This window comes from Nicotiana tomentosiformis, chromosome 9 (genome assembly GCF_000390325.3).
Source record: "Nicotiana tomentosiformis chromosome 9, ASM39032v3, whole genome shotgun sequence".
NCBI classification, from domain to species: domain Eukaryota; kingdom Viridiplantae; phylum Streptophyta; class Magnoliopsida; order Solanales; family Solanaceae; genus Nicotiana; species Nicotiana tomentosiformis.
In genome coordinates this window covers 1,915,560-1,936,929 of record NC_090820.1, presented here as the reverse complement: position 1 = coordinate 1,936,929, position 21,370 = coordinate 1,915,560, and the positions used below count along the sequence as shown (strand labels likewise).

The 21,370-nt window shown below is 34.6% G+C and overlaps 2 protein-coding genes across 3 annotated transcripts; one reads left to right on the top strand and one right to left on the bottom strand.

Moving 5' to 3' along the window:
- Window positions 1-10,643: 10,643 nt before the first annotated feature.
- LOC108947900 (bidirectional sugar transporter SWEET1-like) lies at window positions 10,644-11,999 on the top strand. 2 transcript variants are annotated; one of them, XM_070186187.1, is made up of 6 exons: window positions 10,648-10,861; window positions 10,940-10,979; window positions 11,052-11,147; window positions 11,243-11,522; window positions 11,615-11,734; window positions 11,824-11,999. In XM_070186187.1, the coding sequence occupies exons 1-6, from the start codon at window positions 10,810-10,812 to the stop codon at window positions 11,923-11,925; spliced, it is 690 nt and encodes a 229-aa protein (XP_070042288.1). In that variant the 5' UTR covers window positions 10,648-10,809; the 3' UTR covers window positions 11,926-11,999. The 2 variants fall into 2 exon arrangements, with proteins under 2 accessions (XP_070042287.1, XP_070042288.1); XM_070186186.1 differs by having other exon boundaries at window positions 10,644-10,861; window positions 10,940-11,147.
- Window positions 12,000-12,836: 837 nt separating this feature from the next.
- LOC104112261 (putative late blight resistance protein homolog R1B-11) lies at window positions 12,837-21,075 on the bottom strand. The gene is made up of 3 exons (XM_018776349.3): window positions 20,968-21,075; window positions 20,785-20,852; window positions 12,837-16,477 (listed from the first exon to the last, which is right to left on the bottom strand). Exon 3 carries the CDS (start codon window positions 16,450-16,452, stop codon window positions 13,729-13,731), a length of 2,724 nt encoding a protein of 907 aa, XP_018631865.1. The 5' UTR covers window positions 16,453-16,477; window positions 20,785-20,852; window positions 20,968-21,075; the 3' UTR covers window positions 12,837-13,728.
- Window positions 21,076-21,370: the final 295 nt, after the last annotated feature.

Here is a 21,370-nt window from a genome sequence, read left to right as displayed (position 1 = left end):
TGCAGGGTCGTATTTGTGTGCCTAAGGTTGACGGACTTCATGAATTAATCCTTGAAGAGGCACACCGTTCTAGGTATTCTATTCATCCAGGTACCACTAAAATGTATCGAGATTTACGACAACATTATTGGTGGAGGAGAGTGAAGAAGGATATAGTTGCATATGTAACTCGATGTCTGAATTATCAGCAAGTTAAATACTAGCATCAGAGACCTGGTGGTTTGCTTCAGAAGTTAGAAATTTCTGAGTAGAGGTGGGAGCGTATCACTATGGATTTTGTTGTCGGGCTCCCACGGACTTAGAGAAAATTTGACGCAGTTTGGATCATTATGGACAGGTTGACCAAGTTAGCATATTTCATTCTAGTGGTAGTCATGTCACACCCCAAACATGAAGGGGCATGGCCTACACCCGGTACCATACTCGGCCCGAGCGTACCACTCTGTAACTATGAACTCTAGAGGGTTAAACCCCAACCTAGGTCGATGAGGCCATATTCTGAATCATCTGAAAATATCGTCTCTCTCATCTGAGGGGTAAACATACCCAAAAACTCATATATATATATATATATATATATATATATATATATATATATATATAAAAATGTGCAGGCTGACGAGGCTGCCATGAACATCTACTAATATACAAACTATACAAGACTTATCTACAAGCCTCTAGAGATAGTTGAGCTGTATCATGGTCGGGACAGAGCCTCGACCTACCCATCAAACCTGTATATATAAAACGGACTCCAAGGTCTAGACCTGGTAACTCCGGGGAAGTGGAGCTTACCAAACAAGCTGATATTTGGCTCTGTCTACTGGAAGGTCTATCCAACTGTCTATCAGGACCTGCAGGCATGAAATGCAGCGTCCCCAGCAAAGGGAGTACAAATAATGTACTGAGTATGTAAGGCAATAGAATAACTGAAAGTTAAAACTGAACTGATGATATAATAACTGAATGTAACTGGGAGTCAAAAATAATCTGAAGATATGCTTACCTGTTGATACTGACTCAACTCTCTCCATATAGTATGTAAAATAGTTGTCCGGCCCTATAAGGCTCGGTATGTGTAACTGCCCTGCCGTAGTAGGCTCGCTCATAGGTGCTCGGCCATACTAAGCTCGGTATCTCGACCATTCTGGGCTCGCTCATAGGCGCTCGGCCACAGTAGGCTCGGTATATAACTTACCATATGATCAGAGGTTGCCCAATAGGGGCCTTCCCACTGATTATTGCTCGATGGTGGTGAAAATACTGTAATACTGTATATATATATATATACACACACACACACACACACACACACACACACACACACACACTCTGCTCTCTTAGCTGAAAGAAGACAATACTAAACTGAATTTGAAGTCCCGATAAGGGAGAATATTGTAACTTTTGAAACTAGGATAATGTTAATAAATTCAGGAATACGAACTTCTTTTTATGCCTCATTATCAAACTCATGTAGTTACGGGATCATGCCAAAATGAAGAAAGGCTTAGCCTTAACATACCTTATCACAATCTTTTCAATCACCAACTTGAACTCGCCTCTTCTCACCTTAATCTACAACAACAATAATAATACTATCATTAAGTTACGAAAGGTACAACTAACGCACAACGAACGACAAGCTTATTTTGTATTAAAACGTACAACATCTCCCCTATAATCCTTACTTCCTCCAAATTCAAGATAACACCAACAACACCAAAAACAACAATAAAAACATATATACATTATTTTCCAACCTTATGCACACCACACAATACTACAAAACAGCCCAACACACCTCAATCTCTTCATACACAAAATGACCATTGTAGTAGTGTCAACAACCTGAAAATGTTATGATGAACGACCAGCCCAACATCCTACATTTATGTGGTGTTTCTCCACACCCTTCCTCCTCCAAAACTCCATAAAACAGTAGTAAAACACGCATCCCAACAGCACCATAAAATAGTCCATAAAACAGTTCGCTATAAGTGAATAACTTGAACTCACGGCTTCCGATCACCGTCCCGTGAGTTCTTACAAATATAGAACGACCTACTATGCATCTACAGCAGAAAAAAATGGCTGAAATAGAGCAGTAAACTTACCTTATTTGTTGGATAACTCGGCTCCTATCTTGGCTCTTTAAACTCTAAGCTTTACCTCCAATTAGAACTTGAAAGGGCGAGAAAATCAATTGGGGTTTGGGGGAAATTTTTGGGAGGAGTTTTGCAGAGATTAAGTCTGGTTATTTTACCCTGTTATAATCCTAATATATGAAGGGGATATCCCTTTAAAAAGGCCTCTTTTAACGACCCGAAGAGGCCCATTTTTGGATTCTCGTTTAAGCAAGTAGGTGACAGTCTGTGCAGTCTCGGAAAAACTCCCATATCTCTCTACTCCGATATCGTATTGATAAACGGTTTAATGCGTTGGAAAATAGTCTCATAGATCTTTAATTTTCTGGATGGAACACCCCATAACTCTACGTATATTGGGAGAAAATGGCAGTTACATTTGACCCAAAGTTTCAGTAAAACTTATTAACGTAACTTGTGATGACTTTCATCGACTTTTGTTCCACCACTCGCTTGACTTCAAAACATAACACACGACTATCATACGAATAACATAACTCATAACATAAACTCCTTATCTTATTAAACACCCTGGTCTCACTCCAAAAGTACATGTTATAACATTCCCAATTTGTCGACTCTCGACAAAATATTTTTTTTTTCAATTCCTTTAGCTTCTGAAACTTCCAACCATCTTTGTACTTGTTGTTCATGATCTTTAATTTTTGTAACCTCCGAGGTAACATGATTAACTTACTTTGTAAACTTTTCAAATATGATTTCATTTCTGAGCTTACATCAATTGACTTACGGCGTACTCGTACGTACGAAAACATGGGTTGTAACAAGTCACCTATTCTTTAGAGCGGTTAGCTAAAATTTACATTCGTGAGATTGTCTGCCTTCACGGTGTGCCTGTGTCTATTATTTCAGATCAAGGTATGCAATTTACCCACACTTCTAGAGGGCTGTACAATGTGAATTAAGCACGCGGGTTGAGTTGAGTATAATATTTCATCCACAGACAGACGGACAGTCAGAGCACACCATTCAGCCAATTGGAAGATATGCTTTGCGCTTGTGTTATAGACTTTGTAGGTTCTTAGCATCATTTCTTACCACTTGCGGAGTTCTTAGCATCATTTCTTACCACTTGCGGAGTTTGCTTATAATAATAGCTACCACTTACCATGGCTCTATATGAGGCATTATACGAAAGGCGATGCCGTTCTCCAGTTGGCTGGTTTGAACCGGGAGAGGCTCGGTTATTGGGTACAGGATGCCTTGGATAAGGTCAAGATTATTCAGGATCAACTTCGCATAGCTCAGTTTAGGAAAAAGAGTTATGCCGACCGTCAAGTCCGTGATATTACATTCATGGTTGGAGAAAGAATATTGCTCCGGGTTTCACTTATGAAAGGTGTAATGAGATTCAGAAAGAAGGGCAAGTTAAGCCCTAGGTATATCGGACCCTTTGAAATTCTTGAAAGGGTGGGTGAAGTAGCCTACAGGCTTGCATTACCACCTAGTTTATCAGCGGTTCATCCGGTGTTCCATGTGTCTATGCTTCGAAAATATTATGGTGATCCGTCCCATGTGTAAGATTTCAGTTCAGTACAATTGGACAAAAGATTTGACTTACGTGGAAGAGCCGATGGCTATTCTAGCCTGGCAGGTCTGACAGTTGAGGTCTAAGAGTTATCCTTCAGTTCGAGTTCAATGAAGAGGTCAGTCGGTAGAGGCATCTACATGGGAGTCTGAGTCGGACATACGGAGTAAATATCCACACTTATTCACAGCTCAGGTACTTTTTCTAACTTCGTTCGAGGACGAACGTTTGTTTTAGAGGTGAAGAATATGATGACCCAAAATGTCATCTTTAAATTTAATAAATAATTCTATATTCTAAGACCTTGAAAAGCACTATTTATCACTCCTCGACTTGCGTGTGCAGTCCGTAAAATTTTCTGAAAAGTTTTTATGTAAAAAATGGATTAAAATGTGAAATAGAGCTTTAAAACTTAACTGAGTTGATATTGGTCAACATTTTGTGCAAACGAACTCGGATCAGTATTTTGACAATTCCGGTAGGTCCGTATCATGATTTGGGACTTGGGCGTATGCCCGGAATCAAATTTCGAGGTCCCTAGCCCGAGATATGAAATTTTGATAAAATATTAAAAGTTTGAAAGCTTAATGATATTTTTAAGAATTTACTGATGTTGGATTTATTGACACCGGGTCCGTATTTTGGTTCTGAATCCCGGTATAGGTCCACTATAATATTTATGACTTGTTTGCCGAATTTGGTGAGAATCGGAATTGATTTAACGTGATTCGGATGTCCAGTTGTAAAAATATAAGTTTTAAAGTTTTATTGAAAATTCCCTTTGATTTGGGGTCCGATTCGTAGTTCTAGGTGTTATTTTGGCGATTTGATTGCGCGAGCAAGTTCGTATAAGGTTTTAGGACTTGGATGCATGTTTGGTTTGGAGTCCCGAGGGCTCGGGTGAGTTTCGGATAGGCTATGAGATGATTTTGAACTTAGAAAATCTGATTTTTGAGCTTCTGCTGTCATCTGGTGCATTGTGCTTCGCGATCGCGAAGCCATTCCTGCGATCACGAAGAGGAAATTGTAAGTAGTGAGTTTTACCCTTTGCGTTCGCGAAGATAGGCACGCGATCGCGGAAGGTAAACTCCCAGTGTACTACGAACGCAAGGGACCAGCTGCGATCGCGTAGAAGGAAGGAAGGCAGAAGCTAGGCACGTCAATTGTGCTACGCGATCGCACAAGTAAGTACGCGATCGCGTAAGGATTAAAAAAATGTACTCCACGATCGCATGACCATTTACGCGATCGCGTAGAGTTAAAAGTCTGGACAGCCAAAATGTGCTTTGCGATCGCGAAGCCATTCCCACGATCGCGAAGAGTAAAATGAACCTCAACAAAGTTGTTCTACGTGACCGCGAACGAATTTCCGCGATCGCGATGAATAAAAATCTGAAAAATAGAACTTAAGTTCTGGAAATGGGGTTTCGACCCATTTTCGACCCATTTTCATTTTTGAGCTCGGGTAAGGCGATTTTTGGGCGATTTTCACGGAAAAACATTAGGGTAAGTATTTCTTATCCTACATTGATTATATTTCATGATTCCATACTCAATTACATCATGAATCTGTGAATTTATGGAAGAAAAATCAGATTTTTATAAAATCTTCCAAAAATAAAAATTTAAGATTTGAAGGTCCATTTGACATCGGAATTGGATAAATTTTATATGGTTGAACTCGTATCGGAACAGGTGTTCGGATTTCGTAAGTTTTTTCGAGATTTGAGACATGGGTCCCACTGTCGAATATTTAAATAAATTTCGGATTTTTATCCGAAAAATGATTAAATTCATATGGAATTAATTCCTATAATTCGTATTGAGTATATCAAATTGTTTGTGAATAGATTCGAAGCTTTTGGGGACAACTTTGAAAGGAAAAGATGTGGCCGAGTAATTGATTGGGATTTGCAAAGCGAGGTAAGTGTCGTGGTTAACCTTGACTTGAGGGAATGGAACCCTTAAACTATTTGTTATGTGAAATGCATGTGAACGACGTATAGGCGAGGTGACGAGTGTCTATACGTCGTCAAATTTATTGTTTGCATAATTACTTGAAAACTCATAAATTATTTTAAATCATGAATTAATTGTTATAATAATTATTTCTCTCCTATTCTTTGTCAAATATTAATTCTTGAATTCCTGCATTAATTGTTATATGCTATTTGATTTATGTGTCTTAATTGTTATTTGACATTTAGCATATTAAATATTAAACTGCTTATTTTCTCCCTGATTTCCATAATAAATTGCTATTTGTCATTGTTTGTTTCATAATTAAATCATAATTATTGTATGCGTGTTGTCTTATAATTTTATATTAATTGTTGTATTTATTAGAAAAATTTCTTCTATAAGAATTGGTAAATGAATATATTGAAGGAGAGGGTTGCACGCCGCAACGGAAATGAAAGCAAATATATATATATATATATATATATATATATATATATATATATATATATATATATATATATATATATATATATATATATAGGGGATCGGATTGCACGCCGTAATAGACTTATTTAAAAGTATATATTGGGGGATCGGATTGCACGCCGCAATAGACTTATTTAAAAGTCAATATTGAGGGATCAGATTGCACGCTGCAACAGACTTATTTAAAAGTCTATATATACTTGATTAAAATAAATATATGAAAGGATTGAAAAGGAATATATTGTGGGAGCGGTTTGCACGCTGCAACGGAAATTGGTTGAAATAATAATGGGTTATGACTGTTGAGTTGACTTCAATTATTATAAATGAGTTATCTGATTTATTTTTATTATTTGTTGTTGTTACTAATATTGCGTACAAGTTAATGTAAGTGACCCGCCTTAGCCTCGTCACTACTTCATCGAGATTGGGCTCAGCACTTACCAATACATGGGGTCGGTTGTACTGATACTAACTCTGCACTTCTTGTGCAGATTTCGGAGTTGGTCCCAGCGGCGTACCATAGACTTGCTCGGATTTCAGCTACTCAGAGAAAACTTGAGGTATAGCTGCACGGCGTCCGCAGTTCCGAAGTCCCCCGTCTACTTTACTTTAGCTGTGTGTTTATTTCCAGACAACTTTATTTTATTCAGACCCTTATTTATATTATTCTAGAAGCTCGTTCACTTGTGACACCAATTCTGGGATGATATTTAGACACCGTTAGTTTTTTTTTAATGGATTATTCACTATATTTCAGACCTTACTTCCGCATTTATTTCTTTGTTATTAATTAATTTATAAATTATTTTAAAATGGCTAATATTATTCTAACGTTGGCTTGCCTAGCAAGTGAAATGTTAGGCGCTATCACGGTTCCGAAGGTGGGAATTTTGGGTCGTGACAGTACTGCCGGATAATAAACAGACCCTCAAACTTGGCCTCAGTTTGCAAGTATGCCCTCCAACTTTGGGTGTGCACAAATAGGTACCTTAACTTGTATAAAATTGAACACGTAAACACGAATGCTGACATGACAGATAAATTTTGGAAGTGTCTAGATGATCATTTTGTAAGTTGGAGTGTTCAACTGACAAAATGGAAACAAAATGAGGTGCCTACTTTATGCACACCCAAAGTTGGAGGATATACTTGCCAACTAAGGTCAAGTTTGAGGACCTGTTTATGTATTATGCGGCGATTATTTGCACTTCTGCTACGGACTGAGTAGGAAGTGACTAGGAGATGATGTATCTCTAAACGAATTGAGTATTTGTTTATGTTTTTACTTCTTTTCTTTTTTGGGTTAATGGTTTATTTTCTGTTTATGATACTTATATTTCTCCACTCTTTGGTTAAAATTTGATCACCGAATTGAATCCTAAGATTTTGGTTTTTGTTTTTCCAATTTCAGTAATTTGGCTCAGTTTTGGATTTAAGAACATTGATAATTCAGTTTTTGGTTCGATTGTTCAATTTTTACAAAAATAATCGAATAAATTAAACACAAATACCCGATACTTACCGTATATATACTTTTTTCTTTTTAGTCGGTTAACAAATGATAATTTTCTATATTTACAAATAATTTAGTTTAAAACTTTTTAATTTATTGATATGATTTAATAGCCTTGCAAATGTGTAAGGGGTTGCCCCTGTTGGAGAGGTGAGGGTAGTTTTGTTGATACATTTATTTTGAGAACCTTTTTTTTTTTTTTTAATTTCAAAGGGGTTTGGCCTCAATGGGGCAAACTATGTATTCTATCTTTGACCGTTGTGAACAGCTTGATGCACTTTCTCCTTTCAGCTCTTTGAGCGAATGCGGGAAAAGAAAATGAAGGAAAGTTCATGGATCAACCCCGTCATCTTCACCCCGTAAGAACTACGAGATCACCCCAAGAATTGAATCATGTCTCATTCACTAAATAATCGTCCAAAATCTAAATTAGAGCAATGGCTATATCCCCTACCAATTAACTTTTCTAGAGTGTCACCTCCGCCACATGCATTCGACACCTTTTCACCGAAAAATTATACTGTGTAAATACATATTTTTTTTAATGTATATATACTATGTGTTGAATCTTCTTAATTTCGTGTATATTTACTTTTTTATATTTTGATACCCCTTAGTAAAAATCCTAATTCCGCCACCGATGTTATCGACATATGAAAGTGGCTTAATCAGATTATTATCTTGACTTGTACCTTACCTACACAGAACTAAACTTTTGATGTATTTTTTTCAGTTACAATTAGTTCAGTCAAACACTTGTTCCAAATTGAATTTATTTTCATCATTTTGTCTGTTTTGGAGGACAAGCCCGAAACTTCTTAGTAACTTTTTCATAAACTACGTCGTATCATTGTATGAAGATCTTTACCTAAAAATAAGGTAGATATATACGAGTTTTATTGGTTTTTCCATTTGCTTTATATACAATTATCCCAAGATATAGTCAGGTGTTCTTATTCAGGGAGTTCAATTGAATTCCCTTTGCGAAAAAATTATTGTTCTTAACCCATTTCTTTGTTCTTGAATCTCCCCGATAATTTTATATCATAGGACTAAAAGAGGAATTTATCAAACTCTATTCAGTTATCAAGATGTTAGTGGAAAAAAAATGAACTTTTCAGCGATTAATTACGTTAATGTTCGTTGATTTTAGTATTGGTGTGGTTTACAATACTCTCTACTTAATTAAGCAACTCATATAATGCATTATCTGAATTGTTAGCTCCATTAATTAGTCAAGACATATATCCTAATTGGGAAACTAAGTAGGAAAGAATCACTCTTTGCATTTTCTATACAAAGAATTTGTAGCATAGGATATATGGTATTATATATTGAGGTGACAAGTTTAAGTTTTGCTAATATATAGGATTTGAACTAATTCTCTCGAAATTAATGGACTCCTACAATGATCTCAATTTAATACTATAAAAATAACCGGCAGGGGCAGACACACCTTGACTCAAGGGTATCATCTGACACAACTTGGTCAGAAAAGTTTACTGAAATGTATATTTATCTTATATGCAAAGAAAAATATACAAAGGATAGTGAAGTGACTCCGTTTCATACGAATAGCTCCTAGCTCGTCTGGTCGAGTGCCGCTGTTTTGTTAGGAAAATCGGGAGTTCGATTCCTGATATATCTGTATGTCAGGAATTGTAATAATGTACTTGAATTGTCGCCTATCAATATATTTCGAATTGTGTTTTTTTTTTTTTAAATATGATGTGATACAATAATTTGTTTCTTTATTTACATTTTTTAGTGTCGACCCGCTTACAAGAAATCCTGCATACGCCCCTTGTTTGGGGTTAGCTGGTTCGAATATTCAATTAAGGTGGGCTTGTAAGTGGATTCAAATCAAGGATATTTAGGGATCTTTATTACTCAATTAGCCGCCCAGTTTTACTGTTTACTTTTCCTAGCCGTTATACAATATATTGATTATACGTAATTGTACACATATTATACATAGATTGTATGTATATTATACATTCGCCTGCTTATTTTTATTTAAGTAATTGAGTGGGCAACCGTTTAGGTTAATTCTTCTATTATTTAATATACTGATGTATTTCCTATATATATGCTAAGAATCATACTCTTTGTTTCTCATTTCCGAGTTAGTTTGATCATGACAATTGACCATCTTAAATTTACTTAATTAGTTAGGAGTCTGTTATTTATTTGAATTACTTTATTGGATTGACTCCTTTGTCTTTGTGGAATCTCCACACATGTAGCATTAGTGTCCAAAAGTAATGATATAACAACCTCGTTTGTTTCGATATTTTTTGGCTACTATAGAAAATTGATGTTATAAAGGACATATATTATAACATAACATTAAAATCGGTTCGAAGAAAAACTTAGCTGTGATTGAGAGCTTTGAATGTACCTGCCATGCAAATTCATGATAATATACTCATTTCCATTTATATTAAAATTTAACATTGATCCGGAAGAAAATGACTTGACACTAAAATCAGTCAGCTCTTAGAATTTGATTTTTTTTTCTTTTTATTACATGCCCAGAAAAGCATTGTTCAAGAAAATAATTTCTTCAAAAAGGAACTGAAAAGCATATCAGATAATTAATATGCCTCTGAATTCTTTCCTCCAAAAAAAAAGAGGGTTAATTTCTGAAAACACAATTAGAAGGGAACACAATTGAAGCGTGAAATATTGTTTAACACAAGCTAAGTGCCGTAGACACGTTTCACGTTTCTTACCTATAAATAAACAGAATGAAGGCAAATTGACATGAAAGTGTTCGTATTTTATTCCATTCAAAGCGGCAACAAAAAGATTGTGAAGGTACACAAAGGCTTAAATAACTAACCCTATATAGTTAATTATTAGTCCCACAATTAGTAAGACTACTTATTCTTTTCTCAAAAGGAGTCATCTAAGAGTCCAACTTAACCTAATTCCGAAATAATTACACGTAAAATAATTTTATTACTTAATACATAAAAACCAATTAATCATATAAACGTTTCCTCATGCTAGTACCATGTCTCTGCAATAGTCAGCTCATTCTTATATAAGCCCATTGCAAAGATCGTCTCTTCCAGTGTTAGATACAAACAAATATTACATACATCAGGGTTTATCACAAAACCTCACTAACTCACTAACTCAGATACATGGCAAACATGGGAGCTGCACATACTTTACACTTTGCATTAGGCATCGTTGGTGAGTTGTTATGAGTTGTTTAGTTTCAGGCTTTTCTTAATTAACTTTCTGTTCTTAACTTTTGTTTTTCAATTACAGGAAATATCACCGCGCTTATACTTTTTGGGATATCACCCGCGTATGTCAACTATAACTTTTTCCTCTTAAATTATGTTGTTAAGATTAACTTATTTCTTTTCATCGAATTTAGGTTCACATTCTGGAGGATTGTGACCACACAATCAACCCAAAATTTCTCGGGAATCCCGTACGTGATGACAATGTTGAATTGCCTATTGTCAGCATGGTAATTAGTTTTTCGTTGCTGAAACAACTTTCTTTCCTTCTTAAAGTGTCTTTTAAATACTTGTGTACTGATTAAATTAATCTTTACGTTAATAGGTACGGTACGCCGCTGATATCGGCAAACAATTTGCTTGTGACGACGACAAATGGGACAGGAGCAGCTTTTGCTCTTGTTTATGTGCTAATTTTCCTCAAATATGCACCTAATAACGAGAGGAGGAAAATTTCGGCACTATTCTTTCTAAACATTGCAATTTATATTGCAGTGGCTCTTATTTCCATGCTTGGTTTTCATGGAAATAGTAGAAAGAATTTTTGTGGTATTGCTGCCACCGTTGTCTCCATACTTATGTATGGATCACCCCTCTCAATCATAGTAAGTCTAAGTTAATTAATTTAACACTTCATTCCTTTTTTTTGGGTATTTCTTTTCAGTTTCCTTAACCGGTTTGCTATTCATACATGTAGACACAAGTCATCAGGACAAAGAGTGTGGAATTCATGCCATTTTGGCTCTCATTCTTTGTAGCTCTCTCTTGTGGTTCGTGGTTAACATACGCCGTCATTGGTAAAGATCTATTCATAGAAGTAAGCGTAAAGTCTCTCTTTTTAAGCGCTTTTATTTTTCAATTCTCAAGTGGATCAGTTACGTATTTACTTTTCTTGATTTATTGCAGATTTCAGCTGGTGTTGGCCTCATTTTGGGCATTGTGCAGCTTATCCTCTACACGGTTTATAGACGGGTTACCAGAGATGACAATGATAATAGCAATGTGTAATAGAAATATGATGTAATAGTAGTAGGATGTTTAAACAATCTCTGTTATACCTAACTGAATTTGAATTTGATCAATCTATATGTGTTCTTCATAATGTTGTGTTGTCTACTAAAATCACCTCAAGAAAATCCAACTCAGTATTCAGAAAATCAAACTTTCTGCTCGAAATAAAGTTTTCATATTTCAGTGATAGCAAAAGAAATCAAGAAAACAAATGTCAAACATTGTCGGGTAAGTCATTTGTTGCAAAGGTATAACAAACTTTCTTGGTTTTTTTTTCCTCCTTTTTTCTTTTTGAGAAATTTGGTAGTAATTTTGAGCTAATGGTGATATGTTTTTTTCTTGGATATTTAAGATTGTGGAGAGTGTTGGAAAGAGAGTAACAGAACTTGCTATAGGAGATTTCAAGCTCAAAGAAGAGGAAATCAAGGCAGAAAATGAGGTCTTGTCTATATATAAAGCTGTTAAAGACTATCTCCTAAATCTTGATGCCTATACTTAAGATTTTTTTGTTCTAAGAAAGGTTATCTAGTCTTTATCCTGTAGTTGTCAAATTTATTGGGAAAATGACACTGTGTAGCCGCTCTCGAAATAATAGCCGAAAAAATATGTATTTTTTTTTGTATATATATACATTATGTATATAGAAAAACACTGTAACCAGCTGCTCATTTTGTCAGAACAAAAATCATTAATCAGTCATAATCTTAAAGTTTTCAATTTATCCATTTCCTGTCTCTTGTATTCTCTCTTAAGTTTTTAATGATGAATGTTAAGAACAATCTTATTAGCTTCATTCTTTATGACTTGGTGAATTTAAAAGAGGTGAATTTTGCAGGTGCAACATAGAAGGCGTAAAATGAAAGGATCATAGAAACTGCAAAAGCAAAAAAGAAATCAAAGAAATCAAATTGGAAGACCATATGATATTGTTCTACGATCATTAGAAACATACTTAAAAGAGGGTATGTGTCTCAATCGATCAATCAAAACAGACTTAGCAATCAGTAGTAATGTTACAGTATAAGGAGATTAATTGGAGTTTCCGCTAGCTGCATAATAGACCCCAACACAAGAGCGTGACTACAACAATTGGATGCAAATTAAGACACTCAAACATCACATTGGAGTTTGTTTCTACTTACTTAAGTAATGAGGTCAATACGGTCGCATCCTTCATTCTCTTCAACTTCTTCCTTAATTCTCAAAGCTGAAGCCACCAGAGATTCATTGCTGCTGCACCTCATCAACTTAATCTGTTTCAGCGTTGGAATATCTGCAAAGCTAAGGGGGATCTCCTTGAGATATTCACACTGTATTATAACAAGTGTTTCAAGCTGGGGAAAAGATTACTCTGAGGCTTCCCACCTTGAGATACTTAAGTAGCTCAGTTTCAACAACTTAAGTTTAGGGAACATGATATCTCCAAGGCACCACTCTCCGGATCCGGAAAGAAAAAATTCCAGATCCCTTAATTCGAGATACTCCAGATTTGCTAGTCCCGCAATGAAGAAAATCGTGCTTTCTATCTTAGGCCCGTATAGTAACAATTTCTTTATATTTGAAGGCAAGTGTAACTTGGGTACAACAGCGGACAAAGGAAAGTAAAGGCGAAGTATTTGAAGCTGGGTAAGACTCTCCAATTTGGGACAAATCTTTTCTTCATCAGAATCATTTCTCAAACAACAGATTTCAAGTTCTTGAAGATTAGGACACCTCTGTTCTAAAACATTCAAGTAATCAGAATCGAGTTTAAATTCAACAACCCTTAATATATTCAAATTTTCCAACTTAGAGGATTCTTCATTGATCTGCTTTCCCCAAAAAAAAACCAGCTTCAGTAAACTCTACATGCCTTAATTTTTTCATTTTCCAAAAATTCTCTGATAACCTTGTATGCATTGAACACTTGAGAATTAAAGTTTCTAGATGGGGCAGATGTGATTTTCCACGAAAATCGAATGTATATATGAAAAGTGCGACGTACTTGAGGTGAATTAGTGGATTCAATGTAGCTAACGACAAACGACCCAATTTATGGGAACTCAAATCCATGACCTTAAGAAGCCTCATCAAATTAATAACCTCATTGAAGGGATTCCAATATAAAGATTCTCCACCATTGGTGGTCATCAGTGACCTCAAGTGTTGGTGGAAAGGCTTCCGCGTTTTGCATGCAAACTTGGAAAGCTCATTACTGAAACTGAAGCTAACTCGACTTTCCTTCAAATCAGAAGGTTGAATTTTCCCTCTCACTGCCAACATAAACTTTTCTTCTCTACTCCTCTCCAAGCAAAAGTGAAGCACTACATCATGAACCTGGCAGTATTTGACTTTACTGTTAAATCTTCTCTTTGAAACCATTACCACGTTACTGCTAATGAGATCCATCAAGTAACCCTCTGCTGTCTCTTCCATTAATCTCCCAGATTCAATGTTCTGCACGAAGCCTTCCGCTATCCATAAACTTATCAATTTAGACACTGGAATCCTTTCGTCCTCTGGAAACATCCCCATGTAGAGAAGGCAAGGTCTTAAATAGTCGGGTAAGTTATCATAAATTAACTGCATAGTTGCCCGACTATAGTCTTCAGATTCACGGTCAAGATAAGAAAATAGAGCTTTCTTAACCTCATGCCACCAAGATCTTTCCATTTTCTTCTTTTTGATTATTCCAGCTACCAAGACAACCACTAGTGGCAACCCTTTGCATCGTCTTGCAACATCTAGACTCACATCGTGTAGTTCAGGTGGGCAAGCTTCGTTTTGAAACACTTTTTTCTGCAACAATTCCCTACTCTCTTCGGGCATGAGGAATGGAAGGAAATAAAGATCAGTATGGCACTTGAAACCAACTATGTCCTCATCATTCATAAGATTGCCATGTTGAGTAGGCAGATGTTTAGATGGCTCTACCATAGAGCAGGGCTTAAGAGCAAGGTTCTCCGACCACATCCTGGTCACCTCCGCACTAATATGCTTGATCTCTTTTAAGATAGTAGGAAGTGAGCGAAAAAGATACCAAAGAGCATTACACTGAGCAAGAATAGAGTCAATGGCAACTTCAGCTTTGTATGCCAAATTGATAGTACGCCTCAGAAGATCTTTAAGAATTTCATGTTCATGCTGCACCTTTGCAACATCTCTGAAAACAGATGTTAGATATGAGAACTCTTTCTCTAAAATAACAATATGAGGCTTCATCATGAAATCTAAACCTAATTCAGATTTCATCATCTCATTCAATTTTCTTAATAGAGAATCCAGAAAGATCAATCCACCAACTGTGGGAAACTGAGACGGAGTGAATTTTAAGGATTTGTAGTACCTCTCCAGTTGTGCCTTTAGATTTTCAGTTTTCTCCAATATCTGTATCGAGCCAAGGTTTATCTTGCTAGTATCATCTTTGATCATAGAGATATGAATTACACACAGAACATCGCCCACAAGAGCTCCAACCTCTTCCAAGACCTCATTCAACCTCTTACCATTAATAACACGATTTGGCACACCAGCAAGAAAGACCAACAAGAGCTCTATTGCCACATTAATATTTCGAACAGAGATAGTATCAGAAAAGTTCTTAAGCTTCTTGAACTTGAGACACACCAGCAGACTGTGGAGCTGTTGTGAAAAATCTTTAGGGAATTTCTGCTTTTTGAAAGTTGTTGATTGACAAATCTTTGAAGCCCTTATCTCACCAAGAAAAGTCTTCTTCATTTCCAGCTCCACTAGCACAATCAGACATAATAGATATGGAGGTTTACTCACGAAATCATTTTCATCCTCATATGAATATGTATCATCTTTATCCTCATCTGAATCGGCATTATCTTCAACCTCATCTGAATCTGCATCATCTTTAACGTCATTTGAATCTGCGTCATCTTCAACCTCATCTGAATCTGTGTCATCTTTAACCTTATTAAGCCAAAGAGCAAGGCAGAACTGTCCCACGTTGTCAGCCATGAACTGAATTCGAGTCTCCAGACCTTCCAGCTTCTCATGGTCGATGCAACTATTTATATCCGTGGCATATAAGTATCTCAAAAATCTCATTTTCTTTTGAATGATTTTCACTTGCTCTAAAAATCGATTAAGCTGAAGGATTCGTTTATTCGTCCACTCAGTATCCAATTCCAAGAACATCTGTACATCATTTAGATTCTTGTCGAGGCAATCCATATATTCTGATAGATGAGAATGATTCAACTCAAAATTGTACCTTAAGCTGGTATTACCTTCAATAAATTCCAGCAACTGTGAAACTATCCTTTCCACATTAAGGTTAGTTTTGCATTCATCTGGATTACCACCAAAAACGGATTGAAGCATTTCATCAATCAGTTGGGCCTTCTTTGCGATTTTGACTAAGGAATCAGGCAAAAGAACATGATGGTATTTGAGAAAAGTACTCAAAAATCTTAGCTCCATTTCAATTGTCTTAATCTTGATGCTGTTCAGATCACCTCTGCTCTTCATCCTTCTTAGGTTATCTAACATATACTCAATATCATTTTGAGTCATCTTCTGTAGATAAAGTAGAAACTTCCTGCAAGTTTACCAACTCTTGTAATATTGGTTTCACTAACAATAACATTTTTCTTAATGTAATATTAGCTCCGTTTCAAGTGTCTTAATCCATCCAATGTCATTTTAATTTTTTTCTAGTTTAAAATCCTTGAAGTTTAGTTTTCTATTTAATCATATGGAAGTTAGACAAAATGATGTTTACTTCAGGATAAAATCACATAGTCAAAGTGAGGGTAGAATGGTTTTAAAAGGGCATTCTAGTGCACTAAGCTCTCGCTATGCGCGGGTCTAGGGAAGGGACGGACACAAGGGTCTATTGTACGTAGCTTTACCCTACATTTATGCAAGAAGCTATTTCCACGAACCCTACTTAGTTTGTCTTCATAAAATTGTTTTAGTTGGTCAATCATTACCAAATTAATTAGTGAAAAATGAGATAATAGCAAGTGAAACCAACATAAATCATTATCATACTATACTAAAAGTGGGAAACCCCTAGTGTTCAATGTTGAATTACAAAATCGCCCATCAAAAGTTTGAATGATCTTTTTACCCTTCAATCACTCATTACTTCGATAATATTTTTGTGCAAAAAAAGTAAATATACATTTTTTTTTGTGTCTTTAGTTTTATGATCCTTTAAAGGAGCAAAAGAGTATTAGAAGCTATAATGCTTGTGAAAGATTATACACATTCTGCACATTGGGGTGGGCATAGTTTAGGCAAACCCGAAATCCGAATTGTTTAGATTTTTGGTTTGGATTTTCAGATTATGGATTGGATTTCGGATTGAATATTGGATTTGGCACTACAGATTTTTGGATATCCGAAGATCCCCAATTTTTATACTTTATAATTAGTTCATTATTCATATGTCAATAGTAACAAGTCCAATATCATAACCATTAGACATCATCTCATATATTCAATACTAATTACTAAGTTATTATCAGAATACTTTCTATTCGGATATGATTTTACTATTACTACTTATTGGCTTTATTAATGTATTTGTTGTATTTCCTTGGTGATGAATTCATTACTTGAATACTTTATTTGGATGATTGCGGTAAAAATGCGGAACTTTTTAGGTAATTTAATATGAATATGTCATTTGGATGTCACTATCGTAGAAAGAAGAAACATCTTAGCTTATAAGTTCAAAATCCAAAATCCAAAATATCCAAACCGATTAATTAGAATCCAAACTTAAAAAATTCGATCCAATCCGAGTTTATTTGGATTGTCATTTCTTCAATCCGAAAACTGAAAATCCAAACCGAAATTTTCATATCCATTCCAAATTGCCCGAACGCCACCCTTACTGCACATTTTTTATTATGAAAAATTTCACAAACTTCCCTTAGGTTTTGACATATTGCCCATAACTCTTTTACGATATCAAATATATTATACAAATATATCAAACTTCCCGATATGTGCGGGTCTGGGGAAGAGACGGACCACAAGAGTCTATTATACGTAGTTTTACCCTGCATTTTTGCAAGAGGCTGTTTCCACGAACCTTGCTTTAGTCCGTCTTCATAAAAGTTTTTTAGTTGGTCAATCATTACCAAATTAATTAGTGAAAAATGAGATAATAGCAAGTGAAACCAACATAAACCAAACCATCATATATATATATATATATATATATATATATATATATATATATATACTAAAATTGGGAAGACTCTTAAGTTGTGAAGTTGATTTACTAAAATATCCATAAAAAACTAGACGGCATTTTTACCCCTCATCTAAAAACTACTCATTTAATAAATTTGTACTAAATAGTGAATTTACATTTCAATAAATAATAAATATATCAATTAAATGGGAAGTCATTGGCTTGAAAGTTCCATGTATCTGCCAAGCACTTATTCACTTTCTTGAAATTGGAATTGCTTTCAACTTCCAGTAATTATTACTATGTCTATTCATTAATGTTTTGAAAGCTCTTTCATTTTCAAATAATATTGTCTCAAAATTAGCCGAAGAGTTGTATTTTTGGTGACTATTTTGCCATTTATTTTGTAAAGGTGACAAAAGAAATTAATTTAATAAAGTTAACAGAAAAAAGTGATAAAATCCAAAGAAAGAGAAACATTCAGATGAGTTCAAGTGGCCAGCTTTTAATAGGACAATCTTTTAACAAGGCCTTTGGTTTTCTTAGGATGTGTGTCAAAGTGCAATAGTGAAACTGAAACTTTTTATAAATTAAACAAGCTAAATGTTGAGAATTATTTCATCTGCCAGTTGTTATTGCAGGGTGTCAGTTACGTAAATATTTTTAATTGTTATTTACAAATCTTTTCACATTTCATTCTTTGTTGGTGTTCCTTTCAGCTTGCACTGTAATATTCTCTTTGCACAATCTTTGACATTTTTTACCGCAATCTATAGAAGTGCACAACTAAAAGTTCCTATTTCTCTTGTTTTTGTCACAAATTCCATTTTCAGGTACTTTTCTCAGCATTATCTGAGAACTATTAGTTTAAATCTGTATAAGTTGTTGAACAGATAAATGATTTTCTATATATTGTACATAAGAATATGATCTACTGTTTTTTTAAAATTTGTGTGAATAATACGCTTTAGAAATGAATTTCGTGGATATTTTTTATGGGGTATTTAATCATCATTATGAATGTAAAATTTATAGCAAGTATATTCTCTTTTTCTTCGCAATTTGACAAGGTGGAAGGTATGAGAAATATAATTTTTTAAAACAAGAGTTTCACAAAGACAATACTTACATGTTTTTTTTTTCTTTTTCTTTGAGATCTTGAACGTTAAAGTGTCTAAAATGAAATTACCCGAAAGCAGAACATTTAGATTACTTTTGCGAAAAACTTGACATTTTATTACAAAGACGGATATCAAAATTTATCCAAAAAGTTATAAATAATATAGGGAAAAAATTTATACTCTGGATGGCTGCTGCTGAATTTCTGATCTACTTCCGCTTTCAATAAAATGTTTCCAAAAAACAAAAAACATTAGTTCATCGCACCTACCTAATGTTATACTAATTGATATGGACACACATACAATGCACGTGTTCAGAAACTAGTACTATACTAAAAGTAGGAAACTCCTAGCGTTCAAAGATGAATTACAAATTTTTTACCCTTCAATCACTCATTACTTCTATAATATTTTTGCACAAAAAAGTAAATATACATTTAAATAAATACTACTCTACCAGATTTACTCAACCACCATAATGTCTCTTGAATATATCAATTTAATGTATTTGGTATGCTTTGGGCAAACCCGAAATCCGAATTGTTTGGATTTTTGGTTTGGATTTTCAGATAGATTGAATTTCGGATTTAATTTTAAAAATTTTTGGATTTCAGATTGAATATTGGATTTGGCAATTCAGATTTTTGGATATCCGAAAATCCCAAATTTTTATACTTTATAATTAGTTCATTATTCATATGTCAATAGTAACAAGTCCAATATCATAACCATTAGACATAATCTCATACATTCAATACTAATTACTAAGTTATTATCAGAATACTTTTTATTCGGATATGATTTTACTCTTACTACTTCTTATTGGCTTTATTAATGTATTTGTTGTATTGCCTTGACGATGATTTCGTTATTTGAATACTTTATTTGGATAATTGCGGTGAAAATGAGGAACTTTTTAGGTAATTTAATATGAATACGTCATTTGGATGTCATTATCATAGAAAGAAGAAACATGTCAGCTTATAAGCTCAAAATCGAAAATTTAAAATATCCAAACCGATTAATCTGAATCCAAACTTAAAAAATCTGATCGAATCTGAGTTTATTTGAATTGTCATTTCTTCAATCCGAAAACTGAAAATCCAAACCGAAAATTTCATATCCAATCCAAATTGCCCGAACGCCCACCCCTGCTGCACATTTTTTATTAGGAAAAAAATCACAAACTTCCCTTAGGTTTTGACATATTGCGCATATCTTTTTGCGATATCAAATATATTATACGAACTCATTGGCATGGAGAGAGTAGTAGTTATTAAGACAAAAGTTAAATGGATTCATGTAGCTCTTCTAGCAATATAAGAACTAGATTTGTAGAATGCAAATGAAATCAATTTAGCACTACTAAAAAAATTGGAATTAACTACTAACTAATTGCTAATATGTCGCTAAATCATAGCTAATATAGTTTTTTGATAATCCGTCGCTAAATAGGATTATTGATAAATTTTTCTGTTTAACTACAGAATTTGTCCGTCCCTAATTCATGTTTTTAGTAGTGTAGAGATTATTGGAAAAGAAGATAAGTTAACACAAGTTCAGTTCAAGTCTTACAATCAATCAAGCGTGATTTTGGCTTCTTTCGTCTTCTTTTGTAACTCCAATTTCTGATACAATATATCCTAAGAGGAAGCACAAGAGATGAACATTACAATTATAAGATTCAGGAGTAATATAAAAGAAATCACAGAAATGATTATATCAACAAATAATTTTAGAAAAAGTTTATTGAAATACCTGTAAAAAGTAAAAGTTGCTGTAGGAGAAAACTACCTAATGAAGAAGCTCGGAAGTAGGAAGATTAATAATTATGTTGAAGATTTCCTAAAAACCTCATAAAGGAATATGAAAATAAAGTATGGTCCAACCTATTATAGCATTATCTTTTCGAGTTTTTCGGATGTAATATGCGGGCTCGAGCCAATAAGTGGTAAGCCAAAAAATTCAATAAGCGTGTTCAAATTTTAATTTGAATACTCTTTGCTCGAGCCAATTTTAATTTGAATACCCTTTGCTAGTGGGTTATGCAAAGAGTGTTCAAAGTTTATTTTTTAATCAATAATAAAATAGTAATGTCTAGCCAGTTTTCGGACTGATAATTTAAAAATAGCCAACGTTTGCAAGTCATTGAAAAATAACC

Coding starts and splice junctions, on each gene's coding strand:
- LOC104112261 (XM_018776349.3), bottom strand. CDS start 16,452: ATGACTCAAAATGATATTGAGTATATGTTAGATAACCTAAGAAGGATG.
- LOC108947900 (XM_070186186.1), top strand. CDS start 10,810: ATGGCAAACATGGGAGCTGCACATACTTTACACTTTGCATTAGGCATC. Junction 10,862..10,939: donor CTTTGCATTAGGCATCGTTG/GTGAGTTGTTAT, acceptor TTTCAATTACAG/GAAATATCACCGCGCTTATA. Junction 11,148..11,242: donor AATTGCCTATTGTCAGCATG/GTAATTAGTTTT, acceptor TTACGTTAATAG/GTACGGTACGCCGCTGATAT.